General features: G+C 35.5%; 1 protein-coding gene across 1 annotated transcript in view; it reads left to right on the forward strand.

The window, feature by feature from the left end:
• Nucleotides 1-21,746, forward strand: part of MROH9 (maestro heat like repeat family member 9) — a 106,013-nt gene that overhangs the window by 3,205 nt on the left and 81,062 nt on the right. The window contains exon 3 of the mRNA XM_074349963.1: nucleotides 9,255-9,404. Within this exon, the coding sequence (XP_074206064.1) occupies nucleotides 9,255-9,404 (150 nt within the window). The remainder of the gene's footprint in view (nucleotides 1-9,254; nucleotides 9,405-21,746) is intronic.

Genomic DNA, 21,746 nt, shown 5'->3' on the forward strand with positions numbered 1-21,746 from the left:
CATAAAGTTCAGTTTCTGCTCTGAAGGAGCTGTGGCCATTTAAGTACCAATAGCTTCCCTGTATAATATGTCTACTAACTGCTAAGCATTTTTCATAAATCATCTGTAACACTTAAATGGCACTGCAGGATAAGTATTTTTGTTCCCATTCTATGGATGGGGAATCTGAGGCTTGGAAAGACCAGACCCAAGTCACATAAGCACGGTCAAGATTTGAAAGCGAGTCTGACCCAAAAGCTTGTGTCCTTTTCATGGTGTCACTCAGCCACACAAACCTGAAGCCTAAACTTGATTGAGAAATGTAGCATCCAATAGGTTTTTATTTTTCATTCTCCACCCTACCACTTAACTTTCACCCCCTCTCAGCACTGAGCACCTACCAAAGTGCTGAGTTCACTAGGCACTCAGTGAATTCATATCATGTATTTTCAGCTCTGTAATAGAACCTTGTCATCTCTTCCTGATGCTTGTCAAGTGATTGATCTTGAGGAATCTGAGGTCTGAGCATTATGTTTTAAGTTCTGTTGGCCACAAAAGGCACTCCTGCCTCTAGTGTAGAACTAGCTGTATTATTTAGATTCAACAAATACATTTTAAACACTTACTATATATGCTAGGCACCTCCACATATGGTATTTCATGACCTCCATTTTGCAAATAATAAATTTGAAGCTGTATAAAATTGCTCAAGGTCACTCAAATTGCAAATGTAGGTCCAAGGTTCAAATTCCAATTCTTTCTGTCCAGCATAGTTTTATGCATATATCCAAGTTTTCAATATATTTTCAAGGATACTTCCAAGTCAAGTATATTTTCTGTTACACCAGATGTGAATGCTGTTGGGTTTCGTATGGTGAGAACTACTTTTATTTAAAGCATTTACTCTCTTCTTCTCATTTCACTTCCATGATTGCTTCTGGAACATTTTATGTCTGTGCAACCTCTTCTTTTTCCCTTGGTGGCTCATAATTACTGGTCCTGGCTCCAAGTCTTCTCCCATAACTATTCCCAGAAGTCATCCCTCACCATGCTACAGTCTGTCTATCAGTTAAGTTTTCATGAGAAACATCTCCTTTGTGGCATTTACCAAAGGAAAAAAAATCTCCCAAGCTTCTCTAAATAGCACAAAGTAATGCTTTTCTCATAGTCTTTTAAAAAAGGTTTTCTCTTTTTCTTTTTTTTTTTTAACTTGTACAACTTGTCTCATCAGTAGGACCTAGACAGCTTGCCACATGAAAACTATTTGAATAGACTTTGCACAGAATTTTAGTGTGACTAAGACAGTGATTTACCCTCCTTAGCCCAAAGTAATCTTTGGGGAATACTTTATTATTTTCAGAAAGAAGAAAATATCAGATTAAACATGTGATATTTATTTAAAAAAACTAATATTTATGATAAAACTCAGTAGAGTTAAGGAGCTCATTTGGGTAAGGCCACAATAGTTCTTATGTCTATTGCCTTTTCTACATCTTCATAAATGCATCCTGCTTGAAGGCTTCAATGTAGTGGCCTCTGAATTGAACTGAAAGAAAGAACGCAAATAGGAAGAGAGCAGTGGTCACCCACTGCTACATTCAGAAGCCGTTACGTATTTTTGCAGTTCTATCAAGAGAAAGTTGGAGCAAAGTAAGGCTAAGACTACCCTCTATTTGTGGAAAAGACAAGTGGAAAAAATGTCCTAGTCTTTTGAGAGAATTCCAGAATCATGCTTTCAACTAACACCTCTCAGCAAAGTAGTGAAGAACAATCACCAAGGAGTCTGACAGACCAGATTCCAAATCCCATGACAGCTACGTATTAACTGTAAGTGACTTAACATCTTTGGGGTTAATCATAAATACCACTTCAGAATTGTGTGGTTTAAATAAGATAATGCAAACAAAGCACTTAGCACAGTGCTTGTTGATCTTAAGTTTGGTAAATTGTTTAGCTGTTACTGTTAATTATTTTATCTTTTATATGTAAATATTCAATGCAGTCTAGGTGGCATGACAGGACATTTCCGTTTAGATATCTAGTCATCACCTCCAGTTTATAATCCTGTATGGCAGAAGCGGATTTTTCTGAGATCAAGGTGAGAGGACAGATGGGACAAATAACACTGGCCTAGTAAATAGATTTAAACTGCTCATTGACACCAATCAATTAGGCATTTTCAACACAGGCTAGCTGAGGCAATTAGCCTTCAGTCTCTATAAGTATAGGTGGCTAGATTTCCCAAGGTATTGATGCAGAGAGATTATCTCATTCAAATTCTCAGCATTCACAATCTCAGCATATATCTTTAGAAATCACATGATTTAAATACAATATTTTGAGAGTAAGAAAGTTTGGCAAGAAGGAATTAGGAAGCTTTTGGTTGACATTGGGAATACTCTGGAGAAGAGGGCTACAAATCAGTCAAAGATTCAACTGACTATCCAGATTCTGAAACATACGCCTTATAACCCAGAAATCTTCAGCATAGTCCTTATTAGAATTTTTTTTTTTTAATTCCTGTGTTACCTAGCACAGACCTAGGCAGAAGGATGATTGGAATTACCCTTTACAATCAAGGAGCTTACATGATGTTTCTGAATATAAGAAGCAGAAACAATCCTAAATTAATTTACTTATCCCAGACCACATTTAGCTTATTTATTGTCAGGTTTTGAAGATTTATGGGCTAGAAATAATAGTGTCCCACCCCTCAAACTGGGTGAACTTGCTCTGGATTCTGAAGAGCAGAGTTTCTGGTCAAGTAAGCAAGACATGAACTTAACCTAGTCAAGGAAGGCAGCGAACCGCCTGGGCAGACAAGCCATTGCTTGAAAAGCTGCCTCTCCAGAGATTATGGAGAACCCGGGAAAGACAGCCAGAAAGGAAGCCCATCTCCAGCTCCCTCTCTTCCTCTCTTCTGACACCACCACTTTTTTTGTGATGTATTAATTAGCTTTGATACAATATTTCAGAATAACAAATGACCTGAAGACTCAGTGACTTAAAGGAACAATCATTTATGTTCATGAGTGTGTTGGGCTGGCCGAGCTGGGACTGAGGCTGGGCTCTGCTGGGTAGATCTGCTTCTCACTGCAGATCTGTGGGCCAGCTAGGGCAGCTCTGCTCCACGTGTCTCTCATCATCCTAGGACTGACAGCTAGCCATGGCATGCTTCTCTCATAGAGGGAGCAGAAGCAAAAGGAAGCATGCGAGGCCTCTTAAAACCTTGGTGTGGAACTGGCCCCTGTCACTCCTACCCACATGATCAAAGCAAGTCATATGGACAAGCCCTAAATAAGAAGTAGGGAAATCCACTCTACCCACAATGAGGCCATGGCAAGTGTATAGATGTAGGGAAAAGTTAAGTATTGGGGCATTTAACTACCAATCCGAATCACCCCCCAACCCCCCCCCCCAAAAAAAGGTTGCTTTCACCTGGAGAATTTGAAGTTTCTTTATTTAAATGGTTTTTCTTCCTTCACTTTTTATATCATTTTTCAAGGTTCTAAATCCCTTCCACTTCTCCCTTAGCCAGAGTCTAGAATTTTCTATTCTCTCTTCTCTCCATTTCCTGCCTCAAATTGGAAATGTTCTCCCTTCATTGTTTATCAAAGCATGATCACTTTTTGTGCCATATTTCTTTGTAATTCTTTGGGAACCAATCTATGTTGTGTTTTCTTCAATAAATGGTATTAATATTGTGGTATTGCCTAAGTTTACTCCACATAAATAATAAAAGATATCAGATATGTGCACACACACACACACACACACACTAACTATAGAGACTGTATAAAATGAGGAAAAGTTAATTAATCTGAACCTCTTCATAACGAATTTGAATGCTGAGTATATTCTTGAAGTAAGTCACTAATCTTAAGGGCTTAATTACTCAAAAAAAAATTTTAGTCCAATTTTAAAAATCCAGTTGCAACATTCTACTCACTATCCATATGATGAGTAAATAGATGTGTGACCTGGTTAGTATTTTGCTCTTTTACTTGTATTTACCACAACCCTTTGTCCAGCCATCTCAAGAACACAGACCATTAGGGTAAAGGCAGGTGAGTGAGAGTAGGGAGAGCTCACACCTAACTCAACACCACAACTAGATAGAGCTTAGAGCCCATGCAACTTTGGTGGGTCAGTAGTACGGCTCATGCGTGTTCTCTGTGTGTCTCTCTCCCCATGTGCCACACATGTGTGTACATATAATCAAAAGTAAATTTATGCTGTGCTTGTTGATTAATTAATGCCCATCAGTGATCAATAAATTGTACTGTATCTGTCTGATTGCTGCTATCATCATTAGGAGCTACTAGTCCATCTAAAAGTACACGTGTTTGAGTCACTAAAGTGATGTATTGTACAGTTGCTTTACTCTTCTGTTTCTAAAACCAAGTTTAAGGTGATATGGTAGAAGCCTCTTCTTGGGTGAAGTACCCTTATTCAATGTTGTGATGCCACCCTGACTACCCTTCACCATAGAATATACCATCCTATATTGCAATTGTTCCCTTGTCTCTGTCCACCTTTCAATCATAAGATCTTACAAGGGCAAGTAAGCAGTTGTCTTTGTTCATTGTTTTATCTCCTGATATAGTGCCTGTTGTGTGTTAGATGCTCAACAAATAAACAACTATTTATTGAGAGAAATAAACATCGTTCCAATATGTTAAAAAAAAAAAAAAGACAAGTGGAGCATTTTGTAAGTTACCAAGATTATATAACTTCTTATAATTGTTCTAATCTCCACTAAAATTACCTAATGAGAAAAATTACAATAAGCAGATCCCAGATTACAAATGTACCAGCTCAAGCAATCTGACGAGTTTGCACATTATCTAATTTGGGGGTTTTACACATAGATATCAGCATGAATGTGTACAGCATATACTTAAAAACATGGGCTACAGGCAATATAAACACGCTTTGTGGTCGGGGGCAGGTCTGTACCCACTGCCTACACAGACAACCACGTTCATGACAGACAACCACATTAATGACAGACAACCTTGGAGTTAACATTAAGATGGTTTCACTATGAAAGCGCCTCAAGATTGTAATATATAACTGAGATTCAAATGTAGAATAAAAGACTTACAGGGTGGGTGGGGAGAGAAACAGTTCTTCTCTGCATTAAAAAAAATAAGAGAGAAGGTTTTTGGTTTATTTTTCCCTCAACGACAGGACCATAATGATTCAATTTCTCTTGCACCAATCAGTATCCACTGTGAGATCCAGACCTGGCATATGGAAATTTCAGCCTTAAGTCAAATATTATTTCAAAGTTAATGACAAAATCTATTTTTGCAGTGGTCTTGTTTAAAATATTTCCCTTTAATACTCTTGAAATGCTGTAATTGAAAGCAGTTATTTGAGATGCCAGTGCATACTTCTTTAATTATGTCCTGTACCATCTGTTTCCAATGAAAGGGCAGTATCTGTTTGCAGTTACCAATCTTATGAAAACCAGGCTTGTCCCAAAATAGATTGGAACTAAAACCAGAAAGCATTTCTTTCAGAGGCATCCTTTCAAGCCAATTAACTTTAATCATTATAGAAATGTTTATTTCCCATCCTAGTCTCTCTTCACATGTAAATTCCTCCAGGGGAAAAGATCTCTTTTTGTGACTGTTTGAATAGTTCCAATTTGGATTAATCAGAACCTGCTGGTCTGTTTATGTTCCAATTGTGAATGCTGGCAGATTTCTTGATGAAGAAGGCACACAGTCCCTGAGGAGAGCAGATCTAGAAATGCAGCAGATACACACCTACTGGTCTGAGAAAGTTCACTTAACCTTCAGGCTCCATGCTTGCCCCCACGTTGCCTTCTAGGGTGGGGACCAATGAAGTGATTTGGTGAGTGGGAGACCTGCATTGGTATGAAGCCCATCTCCTCAAAGGAGCCAGACATTCTCTTAGACCACATGCCCACAAGTCATTCTCATAAAAGCTGTAAGAAGGCTTGGTAACCATGCAAAACACAGCCTCTGTGGTGGTGGCTTATAAGTGGCATCATACCACCTAGGGGAGAGTTATTTCTGAACTGCTTCTGTTCCTCAGGGCAATTGGCAACCCGCGGGTCAATACAATGGATCATGGCACATTTTTGGATGTTATTATTAAGTAGCTTCATTCATCCATAATTTGCCTGTAATTCGTCCATAAAGCTCCTCAAGGGCAGAGATATTTGGCTGATTTTTACACTAATATATCCCAAATACCTAAAACAGACCCTCAGTGAATATCTGATAAATGTATTTGCTCTTCTGGACCGTCACGATACATCAGTGTAAGACACTACCAAGTTTCTGCTCTTTCTGGTGTCTGGGAGACGAAAATGAAAGGATCAAAAGACAAGACATAATGACCATAATAAGCATCTTGAGGGAAGGACAACAAAACCATCTCTCTGCCCAGAAGGTATCTGTTGCAAAGTATCTGGGGCAGAGTTGGTATTTAATATTTGTTTAATTTAGCTCAGCAAGCATATGTGTCTTGGCCAACACCTTAAAAAAGCTTGCATTTACCAAGCCTTTAATAAGTTCCATTCACTGGGATGAATGTTTTATACACGAGCTCCCTTGGTCCTCAAAACAAACACGCCATGAAGTAGATATAAATTATTTTCAATGTTCAGGTGAGAAGTTGAAGCTTATGTATGGACAATAACTTAGTGAGGTTGACCAGTTAGTAAATGCCAGTTTGAGATAAGAAAATCAAGTCTGTCTTAGTTGCAAGTTGATATTCATATGTGCTCTATTGTCTCTCCTGCAAAGCTCAAAATGTCCAGGAGGGCCTGTCTCTGACACACCAAAGCTCAGGGATTTCATGGTCATTTATTGAAAAATCTGAAACCACATTATCATCATTTGGAAAATGGCAATTCCTATTCCCATTTCTCCCTTGAAGCTTCTGGGGTTTTCATTGACTGGGCCTCCTAATAACAACAGCATCCTTAAACTTTGGCTTCCTGAGCATCTGTAGCTTTTGGATCTCATGGGCTCCATCCAAGGAGCAGATATTCTCCCTGTTTCCCAAGAATCATGAGCGTAAGTGACTTATTTTTTTTCTCTTTGGAACTGAAATGTTATCCTGTCAGGTCAGATGGACTTGGAAGGCTCAAATTAAAGAAAACCACCCATCTATCCCACGCTCTCTTCCTCTGATGATTTAAATGGAAGTGTAACAAAATCCCTTAAACCTTCATAATGTAATACCATCCCCAACTTTCCAGCGAATTCCTGTGGGAATGTCAAGTGAGAGGCAGTTCAGGATGATGCAACAAAGGGAAACATGGAGGGAGGTGATGGAAAGTTGGGAAGGAGAATAGAGACACACTAATTATGCAGTGACTGAGCATCCTAATGCACTCACACTAATGAGTGGCTTCTGAAATTATGTGGTCAAGGAGGCAGTGGACCTCCATGTTCTTGAGCCTGGCATTCAGGAGCTGTGACTCATATGCTGGGTCTGGAGCAGACTAGTAAGTTATGAACAAAGGGCTAGCACTAATTCTACGTTAGAGTGGCTATGATCTATTTGTCAGCTGTTCATTTATCACTTAATAATATCAATCACCACTTCTCAGTCTTCATGCACAGTGTCCTAAATGCTACCCCAGCAGCAAGTGAGATGTATCTTTACCCAGAGAACATCCCATTTAAGTGCATTAAACACACACATACATAAACATGGGATAAAGATATGAGCTCCCCCAAAGAAAAAAAAGGATGTCAGGATAGGGTAAAAGTCAGTATGTTAAAATGAAAAATACTAATAACAATGACAATAAAATTAATATCATTTACTTAGTTTCTGCTATGTACTAAGCACAATGCTAGAAGCTTCATAGTAACCTTCTAATAATATCATCTTTTGTGACGATATTTTTATCCTTGCTTTACAGATGAGAACATTGAGGCTCAAAGAGATTAACACAAGTTCCAGAGCTAGTAAATGGTCGAAGCAGAATTAAAACCAGCTCTTCCTGACTCCAAAGCCTCTGCTCTTTCCATATTAATGAAGCTTGTCTTAAGGATCATATTAGCAGAGGATGCTGTACAGAAAATTTTGTACTGTGAAGGAAGGATATTGAGGAAACAGAGACGCTAAAAACAACACAAGATCCTGAGATATTCCTGAGCCAGAAATTAAAGCTCTATTTTCTGCTGCTTTACTAACTTTCTAACTTAGATAAAGTCACTCCACCTCTCTGGACTTTAGCTGTATCATGTATTCCACCAGGTTAAGGACATGAATTTAATGCTGTTAAGAATTTCAATGGGAAGTTTTGGTGTTCAAATCTCACCCTCCTCCTATCTCAGGGTTCTCTGTTGAAGGAGATATTTCAGCAAAGCTAAGTAGCCAAATGGGAAATCATATGCCAGCATTTCAGGTGTAGGGCTCCTTGGCTACGTCATTCTAGAGCATCTTGGGCTTTGAGGCTGTACTGGGCCTTCCTTTCCCTACTCCCACCAAGCATGATTAGATCTGAAAAGCATATTCCAAATTTACACAAACAACTAACCTCATGGATAAGAACAGTCAGTTTGTCTCAGCCACCCCAGTGCAAAAATCATAAGGTCAAAATGTGAGTGAACTTCCCCTTCTGAATGGACCAAGGCAGAAGCAGGGGAAGGAAAAGCAGCAGGAAAGAAGAGTAATTTATCTCCTCCACAAGTGACTTCTAAGTTCATTCCTGGTATTAAGCATCCATGGACTGACAAAGGCACTGCTCATAAACAAACAGTGCTAACATTTAACGACTATCCTTCACACTGAGACATGTATGAAATTGTGAATTACATGTAAAGAAATGACAATGAGATTAAATGCAGACTTTTAATTAGAACAATAGATATCAGAAGACAGTGGCATAAAATATTCAAAGTGCTAAAGGAAAACCTGGAATTTTTTTCACTCAGCTTAACTGTTATTTAAGAGGGGGAGGGGAGAAACACAATTTACTGTGCAGAGCCTCTCACTGAAAAAAGTATCAAATATGTGCTTCATGACATTATCACTTTATGAACCAGGCATCTCTCTTGAGCCCTGTCACACTGTTGCTCTCCTCTCTGCCCTTGCTTTGCTATGCCTCTGCCCACAAGGTAGAATCAATACGGCTAATGGAGTACACCCACATGAAACCTGTCTCTCCTTCTAGATCCTGGTCCTGATACCGAGTACACTAGAATGTCCTGCCAAAACCCCTGAGCCTATTTACAGATCCTGCATGGGCCTCTTTTCCCAGTCTATTGTCCCAACAGTGGGAGGTGCCACCAATGGTCACAGCCATAAACCCAGGAGGTATCCCAGAGGTGGCTGTTCGCAGAGATTGTGAACTGAGCTTGGATGTATGGGTAATGGGAGTGATAAACATGTACAAAAAGCCTTTAATTGTGTGCGATGGAACCAGAGTGAGAACAGAATGGGTGCAAGCTGCAAAACAAAGGCCAGGGCTCTCCCCAAGCCATGATTTTTTTTTGGCTTGAAAGTCCAAGAAGTCCAAGAAACCTAATTTTGAACCTAGACTTCCAGGTTGCTACGAAGATATATTTGTCAAGATGGAGGACAGAATATCTTTTATTAATAATTTGTAGGCTTTATTTAAAAATGTCAGATATTTAGGCACAAGGTATGTGGACCTCCATTTATATCCATTTATTTCCAAATTAGTGGAAATCACTACTGTAGAACAGAAAAAAGATAAAAGAATGAAAAGAAATTAGAATAATTTAAGAGAACTCTGGAGACAACATGAAGCAGACTAATATTTGCATTATAGGGGTCCCAGAAAGAGAAGAGAGACAGAAATGACCTGAGAAAGTTTTTGAAGAGATAATAACTGAAAACTTCCACAACTTCAGAAAGGAAACAGTCACCCAAGACCAGGAAGCACAGAGAGTTCCACACAGTGTCAACCCAAAGAGGAACACACCAAGGCACACAGTAATCAAACTAAGAAAAATTAAAGAGAAGGAGAAAACATTAAAATTATCAAGAGAAAAGTAACAAATAACATACAAGGGAACTCTCATACGGTTATTTTTTTTAGATGATTTTTCAGCAGAAACTCTACATGCCAGAAGGGAGTGGCACAATATATTTAAAGTGATGAAAGGGAAAAACTTACAGCCAAGAATACTCTATCCAGTAAAGCTCTCATTAACACTTGATGGAGAAATCAAAAGTTTCACAGATAAACAAAAGCTAAAAGATTTCAGCACCACGAAACCAGCTTTACAACAAATGTTAAAGGAACTTCTCTAGTCCTCAAACCATAAGAAAAGAGAACAATAAGAAGAAAGGGGAAAAAACACCTACAAAAGATTGCTTTGGCAGTTTGGAATCTTTTATGTTTCCATATAAATTTTAGAATTGTTTGTTTTAGTCCTGTGAAAAATGTCATGAGTATTTCGACAGGGGTTGCATTGGATTTGTGGATTGCTTTGGGTAGTGTGCCATTTTGATATTGTTGATTCTTCCAATCCAGAAGCACAAGATATCTTTCCAGTTCTTTGTATCATGTTCAATTTCCTTCATCAATGTTTTAAAGTTTTCAGAGTATACATAACCTCCTTGGTTAAGTTTATTTCTAAGTATTTTGTTGTTTTTGATACAATGGAAATGTTTATGCCAGTTACAAAATTCCGGTTTTTGAAGTGAAAAAAAAAAAAAAATGAATGAAGGACCGCAAGTGGCAAAATAGCCTTCTTTTTTATGGGTGAGTTGTATTCCATTATATATACATGTATACATGCTGCATCTTATTTACCCATTCATCTATTGATGTGCACTTAGGATGCTTCCATATCTTTTTTGTCAATTATAAATAATGTTGCTGTTAATAGTGGGGTGTATGTATCTTTGAATTAATTCTTATTTTGTGGTTGGCTTTATTTCTTTGATCACTATGTAAGTTTAAAAAGCTAAAGCTCTAAATGTTCTTAGAAACAATGAACAGTAAATGTACGTAATTTTTTTAATGTGCAGTATATTGTATATATGTATTTACATGCAATATATTGTATATGTGCAAGCTGTAACAATTCTACCTAATAAAACTGAAAAATAAAAAAAAAAGAGTGCTAGCATCTCATTATTCAAGAGGAGGATGCAAATAATGAATAATTTTATATGCCACTAAAAAATTTAGAGCTAATCATGCATGATAAAACAATAGAAAGTTCAGGGTAAGCACTAAAGGAATAGACATACTTATTTTCTGAACAAAGAGAGGGAAAGAAAAGGGAAATACGTTGAACTTTATTAATCCAATGGATGAAGAGGAAAAGGGAAAATAGAGCAAAGAAATAGTGATAAACAGGAAAAACACAAAATAAGACAGGAGTAATAAATCCACATTTTGGTAATTAAAATAAACGTAATGCAATGAAAGCACCTATTAAAAGAAATTAGTAGTCTGGATAAACTAAAGAATAAAGTCCAGCTATATGCTACTTATAAAATATACAGCTGAAATAAAACAATGCAGGCTGAAAATGAAGTTATGAAAAAAAGATATAACACATACATTCAAATGAAATTAAAGCTTATTTTATAATGTTAATACCAATAACATAGAATTGAGGGCAAGATAGTTAATATAAATGAAGTGTGATACAGCATAACAATATAAGGAGAAATCAACCAAGAAATAATAATCATAAATGTATATGCACCTAAAAGCGTAGTTTCTAATATAGAAAGAAAAATTGCTAACAGGCATGTCTTTCAAAGCAGAGTGAAAGCAAGCAAGGATATAGAAGATTTGAACCAAACATTACCAAGCTTGATCTAAACCCCGTATTTCTATCACTATATCTACAGAGATTATACTTCTACCTTTAGTTAGAAAATATATACTGCTATCAAGAACATAAAATGTATAAAAATTAACCACATAGTAGAGTAAAATTAAATGAAAAATTAATAACAGAAGAATACCTAAAGTATGTCATGTATATGAAATTAAAAAAAACTTTTTAAAAATTCATGACTTATATGAGAAATCATAAAGAAAACAGGAATATTCACAACAAAAAATGGTGAAAATATTAATTTTGTAATTGTTAGGATATAGCTAATATGATACTTACATGGAAGCAAGTAAAAGAAAAATTAACCTTAGAAAAGGAACAAAAATAAATAAAATTTGAATATAACAAAATATTAAGTATCAAGAGAATAGATAGATGGAATTTATTTTATAAGAATGGGATAATATTCTTAATGCTATTTTAAATAAAATATCCAACATTTAATTTTACTCTAAGAAGAAAAGTAATTAGAAATAAATTGATGAATGTTAGATAAAAATTTCTTCTGTATCAGAGTTATTACTTTTTAAAAATCCCTCTAAATTTAAAGAAGATATATGAAGAAAATTAAATTGGTGTAATTGTCATTTTTTAAAACTACATTCCAATTTTAGTGTGATTTTTATCTCTGCCACCAGCAATGAAGCAATTGGTTTGCTGCATTTCCTTTAGTCCCTCCACCTTCCTAGTTTTGTTACCTATATAATTGTTACTTGTTTAAAAGTTGTAACACATATTGTTTTTTTGCAGCCATAATTCCTGCAATGGTTAAGTTCTATTCTATTTTTAAATGATTCAACACCTGAAAGTGTTTGTTTTGTTTAATTTTACCAGTTTTCCAACATGGTGGATTTTAATTTCTTTAAAAATCACTTAATTGGCTGGTTTTTACTATTGAATGTTTGAGTCAAGAAATCTTTGTTGACCTCTATAGTTCTTTACTTTGTTCACATGTGAAGTGTCTGCCTTTTCTCATATTTTCCTGAATGGCAATTTGGCAGAGTCAAATATTCTAGGATCTAACAGTTGTTCCTATAGAACATTGGAGCCATTGCTTCATTATCTTCTGAGTTTTTTTTCCTCCTTTGGTGACTCAGTTTTTCTGCCTAAGTATCTAAAGCAATTCCTTAAAAATTTTTCTTTGTAAATTCAGTAATTTATCAGTAATTTAACCAGGATTGTAAAGAGCACTAATTTCGTATTATTATTTCTTAGTATGCAAAGTGCCCTCTGAAATTGTGAATTCAACTCATTCCTCAACTCATTCCTCAACTCAGAAAAATGTTTGTTATTGTGCTGTATCTTTAGGAGAAGTCTTTATTTCAGGGATGTCAACTGTCTTCAAAACCAGATTATATTTGTCTTTCATAACTATCGTTGCCTCTCTAATTGCCCAAATCTTTTATCTGTGATTATTTCAATGTCTCCCCGATGCCATTAATCTAGTTTGTAACCATGCTGTTTCTTTCCTGCAGTGCTGATGTTTTAGTTCATAATCTGTTTCATTAGTTCTACAACCTCCTTTTCATCTCATTCTTTTGCCTCATCCCATCTTTGAGCTTATATTTTTACACAATTATTTTCCTTTATGAAGCACTATATAGCATTATACCAGGTTAAGATGGAAAAGAGAAGCAGAGGTGCAAGTTTTCCCTCGTATAATACCTAAGAATTAACAAAAAATATTTTTAAGAGGCAAAACTATACATAATACACATGTTGCCTGTATATGTGTTTAATGAAGATGAATTGTTACATTATTGAGATAGTTTATATTTGGTCCCACAGGTAAAGAGGATAGACTTCAAATTTTTTCATGTCCATTCCAAGCCTAAATATTTAAAAACAACTTAAAGTATTGTGTTATCTGAATCTTAAGAGTTATATGTGTATATCTATGTATAAAATTATCTGTTTCTAAAAGGAAATTTTGCAATCCAATGTAATTTATTTTAATCTAATTCAGTTAGTTTATATCAATTCAGTCCAGGTCAGATAAGCTCAGTCAAATTTAACTGAATACAACTGCTTGCTCTCATCTTGGTCCACCTTTATATTAGTACAAGAAAGTAAAAATCCAGCCCCAGATAAAACCTCTCTATTGCCAGTGTTTGCTCTTGCCACTCTCCAGCTTCCCTACTTACTCACTTGACTAGCTTCTTCCAGGTCTCATCTCCTGAACTTTGATCTTTTGGCTTTGTGGCCCAGCTCCTATTACCTGCTCTAGATCCCTCTTTGTTTTGACAACTTATTTGGACCAGTTTCTGTGTCCTATTAATTTTAGTCTATTTCACTAATCTGTTGACTTATGATACATTCAACTTTGATGACTTTGCAAGTCAAAATAAGAGACACTTGGTTAAAGACTAGTTCTAAAAAATTCACCAGAATATGAGAGTATACCTTGACCTGTCTACAAGTGTATAATGCTTTTTTGTGCAGGGAGACAGAAAATGACAGAGAAAGACCATGTATATTGTGAATTAAAAAGACAATGATGCCTCAACATGTTCACCACTGTGCTGCTTTGTCCTTGACTCTTTATCCTTGATTATTTACACTCATAGCTTCCTCTAACTGGATAGAGCCAAAAATGCTAGCCCAACCAGGAACTCCTTTTATGTGTGCCAATGCAATTCCTAAAGACTACATTGAGAGAAGTAGGCACATAACTGAGGACCAGCATCAGTTCAAAGTTCTCAAAGTAAATTACCTTCCAAAAAGTTCAAAGATATAAAGAAGGCAGACAGAATTTTTATGGCTGGTAAATGGATTTGAATTGTAGTTTGCTGTATTTTCATGCTTTGAGTGACAGTCTAAGTGTCTTTCTGTTAATCTTGGCAAGGCAGAAATTCAGATTTTGTCTTTGGTGTTTTTACTTCACTTTATTATTTTTTTAACTGTGGCAAAGCAGTATTTTCCAAAACTTAGCAAAAACCATTAAAGTCATCTTCTTGATTGCTCTGCCCAAAGAATTACTTCCTATTGTGTGTGTTCAAGGACTTCTATGAACTAAGTTAACCTTAAATTATAGCAATGTTCTCACTACTCTCTCTGGAACATGTCTCCGAAATCTAGTAATTCTTATTATGTATTAGATATTTCTTTTTGATTCTGGTTTCCAAATTTTCTACACAAGTTTCTTTGAACTACATCTGTCTACATTATGCAGCAATCCTAACATGGGGTTATGACCTTCATATTAAGAAAGGCATTTAATCATACCAGTCAGAATGGCCATCATTAAAAAGTCCATAAATGATAAATGCTGGAGAGGGTATGGAGAAAAGGGACCCCTCCTACACTGTTGATGGGAATGTAGTTTGATACAGCCATTATGAAAAACAATATGGAGATTCCTCAAAAAACTGAAAGCAGACTCCCTCTATGATCTAGAAATCCCACTCCTGGGCGTATATCTAGAGGGAACTCTAATTTGAAAAGATACATGCACCCCAATGTTCACAGCAGCAGTATTTCCAATCACCAACGCATGGAAGCAACCTAAATGTCTATCAACAGATGAATGAATAAAGAAGATGCAGTATATACATACAATGGAATACTACTCAGCCATAAAAAAGAATAAAATGCCATTTGCAGCAACATGGGTGGACCTGGAGATCATCATCCTAAGTGAAATAAGCCAGAAGGAGAAAGAAAAATACCATATGAGATCACTCATACATGGAATCTAAAAAAAAGGACACAAGTGAACCCATGTAACAAAACAGAAACAGACTCACAGACATAGAAGATAAACTTATGGTTGCCAGGGGGAAGGGGGATAGGAAGGGAAAAATTGGGAGTTAGGGACATGCAGATACTAACTACTATATATAAAATAGATAAACAACAAGGTCCTACTGCATAGCACAGGATACTATATTCAATACTTTGTAATACCCTACAATGAAAAAGGAATATATATATGCATAACTGAATCACTATGCTGTACACCAGAAATTAACACAACACTGTAAATTAACTATACCTCAATTTAAAAAAAGAAAGGCCTTTAAGCATTTCCCTCAGTTAATGTACTGAGTGTGGAGATAGGCATGTATAAGGGAGTGGAATGTTATAAAATCTAAACCTCCTAACCCCCAAGATATGACATCTGTTTAAGGTAAACATTAGATATTTCCTTGAAAGAAAACTAAAACATCAAAAGACAGCCTGGTGGATGAGTGAATTGGGACAGTTCCAACTCTTCATTAGAGTTAAGAGAGTAACTCACCAATTAATTAGGCTTAGACCTCACTGGATTCTCAAGCTATTCTATAAGGTCTTTCAATTCTTTCTCTCTAATCCTGAACATTTTCCATCCCTGTATGAGCTCAGGTGTTTTGTTTTGTTTTGTTTTGTTTTGTTTTGTTTTGTTTTGTTTTTTGTTTTTTGTTTTTTGTAACTCACACCTTCTTGGTAATCATTCTTCTCCCAGCAGCTGCAGCCCAGCCTTGTAGAATCTTGCCCTGAGCATTCACAGCTTATGTTTTGGCTAACTAAAGTTTCAATATAGATTTCTGGAGCTGACAAAGAAAGACGTCTACTTTGCCACTTATATTTAATGTTTTACTGGAGATCCCAGCCAATTAAATAAGGCAAGAAAAATAAACAAAACATGTACATGTTGGAAAGGAAGATATAAGACATAAAACAGTCTTTATTCACAGGTGGCATAATCATGTGCATAGAAAAATCCTAAGAAATCCTAAAAAAAAAAAAAAAAGTATGTATCTAACACATAGATTCAGCAAGATCACAGGATATAAGGCCAATGTACAACAATTTAATTTTAAGTCTAGATACTGACAATGAAACTTAGAAAATAAAGTTAAGAAAACAATAAAATTTACAATAGCTTCAAAGACTATAATATACTTAAAGCCAAATAGTGGTATATAAGCAAGACCTATGCATGCAAAACTATAAATAGTGCTGAAAATAAAGAGCTGGAAAAAAAAAAGGAGAGATATGCCATTTTCATAGACTAAAAGACTCAATAGTAATATGATATCAATTCAGAAATAAACCCATACTATTATAGTCAACTTATTTTTTAACTAAGAATTCAAAGAAATTCAATGGGGGGGGGGGGGGAGAAAGTCTTTTCAACATATCATGCTGAGTCAACTGGCTGCCTATGTGAAAATAAGTGGGCCTCTCTCAACCTGCACCTCACACAATATGAAAACAATTATTTTGAGATAGATCACAGGCTTAAATATGAGAGTCAAGTATTTATAGACCCAAGAAAGAAACAAAGGAAAATATCTTCATGATGTTAGTGTAAGCAATAATTTTGCCAGCCATTACCTAGTAAACACTAACCATAAAAGAAAAAAAAAATTCCAAGTCAACTTTATCAAAATTGAAAAATTTAAAAGATTCTGTTAAGATAATCTAAAGATAAGCCACAGAGTGGGAGAAAATATTATATACATCAAACTTTAAAAAAAAATGGGCAAAATACTTGAACAGGCATTTTACAAGGACAATATACAAATGGCCAATTTGTATATTAAAAAGTACAAAGCACTATGCATCATTAGTTATCAGGGAAAAGCAAACTAAAATCACAATTAAGTACTAAGTGCCAATCACTAAAATAGTTAAAATTTAAAGACTGATAACACCTATTGTTGATGAAAATGTGAAATAATTTAGCCCTTTATAATGGGAATATTATAAAGTAAAACCACTTTGGAAACATTTTGGCAGTCTTTCACAAAATTAAACATATACCTACCCAGGGTCCAACTATCCCACTTTTAGCTATTCACCCAATATAAATGAAAAGATAAGTTTTTAAAAAGTGAATGTTGAAAGCAACTTTATTCACAATAATTAAAATGCTGAAAATAACCTTAACATCCATTAACAGATGAATGAACATTCCATACAATGGAATACTAAACACAATATGGCTGGACACCAAAAAAAAAAAAAAAAAAAAGCTGAGTTAAAGAAGCCAGACACAAAAGGGTCTGTAGTTTTATTTCTTTTAATAATGTTAGGTTTTCATTCAACTTTTCCATAATAGTGAAAATAAATCTACAGTTCCTGGAGGGTGGGCAATGGGTAAGGTTAGTAGGGACTGACTGTAAAAAGGCAGAAAAGATATCTCTGGTGTGACTAAATGTTCTGTATCTTGGAAAGAATGAGTTACATGTGTATATACTTTTGGACAAATTCATCAATCCTTAAAATTTGTCCACTTCATTTGATATAAATTATACTTTAAGAAAAATTTATAATGAAAAAAATTCATATTTTAATTTTGCTCTTTGATCTCATCTCTTCATAAATGCCTAATCCATATTTTTCTACTCTTGATGAGTATTTGAGTATAAAATTAAACTTTATTTACTTACAAAATTTGTGGCCATCTTTATTTAACCACAAGTATGTATTTAGTACCCATGCCAGGCATTGTTATGTGTCTTGGAAATACAGCAATAAATTTTTTCCCAAGGATCAGTTTAGAGTCATCTTCAAAGAAGGCAATCTGACTGGGGCTGAAAACAGAGGCAGAGAGGAGGGAGGTACTTGGCCAACCATAGGAAACACTAAGGGAACTCTTGATAGTTAAGATTGGAGTTTTGATTATTAAATGAAATTAGACAAAATAATTACTTAAATACATTTCATGAATAAAAATCACATTTGAGAGTAACCAGAAAAGTCACAGGACTTGCTCTAGGTTTTATCTAAGAAGTTGGGGGCAGCAAACCCCCAAAAGACAATTTTATACAGTAATGTGGGTAAAGGAGAAAGACTGTTGTTAATGCTGGTGTTAGTATTGATGGTGATAGTTGACTTCTCTATTTATTTTGCACTTTATCAAGATTTACTCTTTCAATATAAGTTATTTCCTGCTCATTCCTCACAGCAGCACTGTTCAATAGAACTTGCTGTAATGATAAAAATATTCTAGAGCTAAGCTGTCCAATTTGGTGGCTACTAGCTACATATGGCTATTTAGAACCTGAAATGTGGCTAGAATGACTAAGAAATGGGATTTTTAATTTTATTTAGCTTTATCAGTTTAAATTTAAATAGCCACCTGTGGCTAGTGACTACCATATTGGACAAGTTATTCTCAAAGGTACAAGTGCACTGACTGATGTAGCTATAGCCCCCAATAGGCCCTAAAGGCATTGAAGTTTTTAGTAAAATGTTGCCTTGGCCCTACAAGGTGAATGAGTACACCTTTTCCGCCCATGCAAATATGCATGGTTTTACTGTATAGTACACCTTTTTAACTTCTGTATCTCAGTCTCTACAGGGAAACTCATGACTTTTCTTTCCTCATTTCTCATAAAGCCACGGGCCCTCATTGCTGAGGAGTCAAACATTTATAACATTCAATGGTCCTTTAGTAATTTTTATTTGTGTCTAAAACATTGGGAAAGCCACTGGGGATCAAAATGGTGTAGTCCCTACCTTCATGGAATTTACTTCCTGCTTCAAAGGTCTTTTACCCTGAGAGCCCCAAGCAAAACCAAACTAAGCAGTTTGACTCTAGACCTCAAGGAGAAACCTATTTTCTTCCCCTTATACTTCTTTCTTCCTCCACTCTGCTTTTACTCGGCATCCTTATCCTTAGGCTAGTCTTCATGAAGTTTGTTTTTCATCACAGTGGTATAATCTACAGCAACATTTATGCAGGCTTTTTTGTTGAACATTTAGTTCACAAGATCATTAATTTTGTATCAATTTAAAATTCAGCTATCAAAAATTTAAATAAAACCTCCTAGTATTAAAAATCATTTATTATAATGAGTACATTATTTCAGTGACATTATTTACAAATTATGTCAGCTCATGTGTTTAGCTCTTGATCAGCAGAGGCAGCTTGACTTATAGGTTAGTTAATTCCATCTCAAATGTTGTAAAATGTGGTAGTTAAAGGAGGGGTTCCCAGGGTTAGAAAGTTTGGTTTCAAAACCTGGTTCTACCTCTTACTGTGTGACCTTGAGTAAGCTAGTTAGAAATGTGCTTCAATTTTTCATCCATAAAGTACAGAATCAATTTTATAATGTTATTATGAGGATTAACTGAGATAATGAATGTAAGGTGCCAAGAGGAGTGCGGGGCCATAGTATATACTCCATCAGCATGAAGTATCATTTTATCATGCGCAATCCTTCTTTTCTTCCTTTTTAAATCTACTAAATTAGAAAAAATTTCAACTCACAATTACAGGTTGTTAGGAGTAGAAGCATTTGTTGATTCTGTCAGATTGTTCTGGATATTCCTTTGGACCCAGGAACACCAAGAAGGTTTTTCACTGAAGAGGTCAGTGCTACGTCAGTTGCCAAACAGTTCGCCAGCTTCACTTGGTAGACATGTGGAAGAAAAGCTGCTTCAACCCCAGAGATTAAGGCAATTGGTTTCCTAATACTGTTTGTTTTTTTTTCATTTGGCTGTGGAAAGCATTTCTTAGTTCTCTCTTGCACGTGTTGTTTTGTTTTGCTTTGCTTTGCTTTGCTTTGCTTTCCTCAATTCTTAACACATCAATTTCTTTCTCCAATGAGAGAAGGAAATTCCCAAATGTAGGAGAAGAATCAAGATAATAATTCTCTATAATAAAGTTAGGGTTTAACATCGTCCCAAACCAGTAGGTTCTGCCTATTTAAATGCTGAACATGTTGCTGAAATGTATCACCTGAGCAAGTCACTGGCAGTTATAAAATTGGCCTAATGAAACTTCCAGTGTCAACAAGAAAGTTTTAATACCATCCTTTATTTCAGAACCTCAAATTAGCACCTTTAACTTGGACAGCCAGAGAACTTTAGTGCGTAAGACAAGCATTGTGTAACTGCATCTCATCTCCTCGCACCAAATGCTGAAAAGACACGCATCAGTCACTGAGATTTAATCACATTTCCTTCAATACCTCAATACTTCCTCAGTACTTAATGAAGATCATGTGACATTTTGCTAACCATTAACTACTCTGGGAAAATACACTAATCATAAAGAGAAGTAGAAACAGCATTCACCAACAAGTTTCAGTGAATTTACTATAGGTTAGCTAATTGGTCATTTTGTGATTTCTATGAACAACTAAGGCTTTGTGCTGGCTGGCTAAAGGATTCGGGATTTAGAAATGGAGATTCTAAAGAAACAGACTTGTCAGACTACTTGATTAACTACTAATCTCTGAAATTTCTCTATGTGGTCTCACAGGACCATATACCATTCACATGTCATGTCACATTTGTGTAACTGTTTAATTGTTCTCTTTCCCACTGGATTGGGAGCCCAGAGAGGGCAAAGACTATTCTGTTTGGTGTTGTGTAGCCAGAAACGAGCAGAGTCCCTTGCATCTAGTGAGGTCTCAATATACATTTCTTGAACATATAAATAAATAAATGAGTAAACCAGTCCAAAATGGTAATAAATAAATAAATAAAACTTAAGATAAAAATTTAATACAAAGACTAAGTTTGACACAACATTGTAAAATGATTATAAATCAATAAAAAATGTTAAAAAAAATATCGTGTAGAAAATCTACAGCAAAAAAGAATATGAAAATGAATATATGTGTGTTCATGTATGACTGAAGCATTGTGCTATACATCAGAAATTGACACAACATTGTATGACTATACTTCAATAAAAAAAAATATATATATATACAAAAAAAAAACAAAGACTAAGTTAACCATTTTTCATGTGTTACAACAGTTAATGAGCTGTCAAAAGACCAGCATATATAGTATTTTAACATTCTCTCTATTTTGTCATTTGCCTTTCCCAAAATTAAACAAATGCATCTTACTGTAACTAATTTAAGTTGTACATTGCTTCAGAAACCAAAGATGAGACACATTTGTCAACCACAGAGTTAAAGATAGACAGAAAAATGTATAAACTCTACCTTGAGCTAAATAGTTCATAAAGGGAGGGTTTTTTTTTCTCTC

Source organism: Camelus bactrianus, chromosome 21 (assembly GCF_048773025.1).
Source record: "Camelus bactrianus isolate YW-2024 breed Bactrian camel chromosome 21, ASM4877302v1, whole genome shotgun sequence".
Taxonomy (NCBI): domain Eukaryota; kingdom Metazoa; phylum Chordata; class Mammalia; order Artiodactyla; family Camelidae; genus Camelus; species Camelus bactrianus.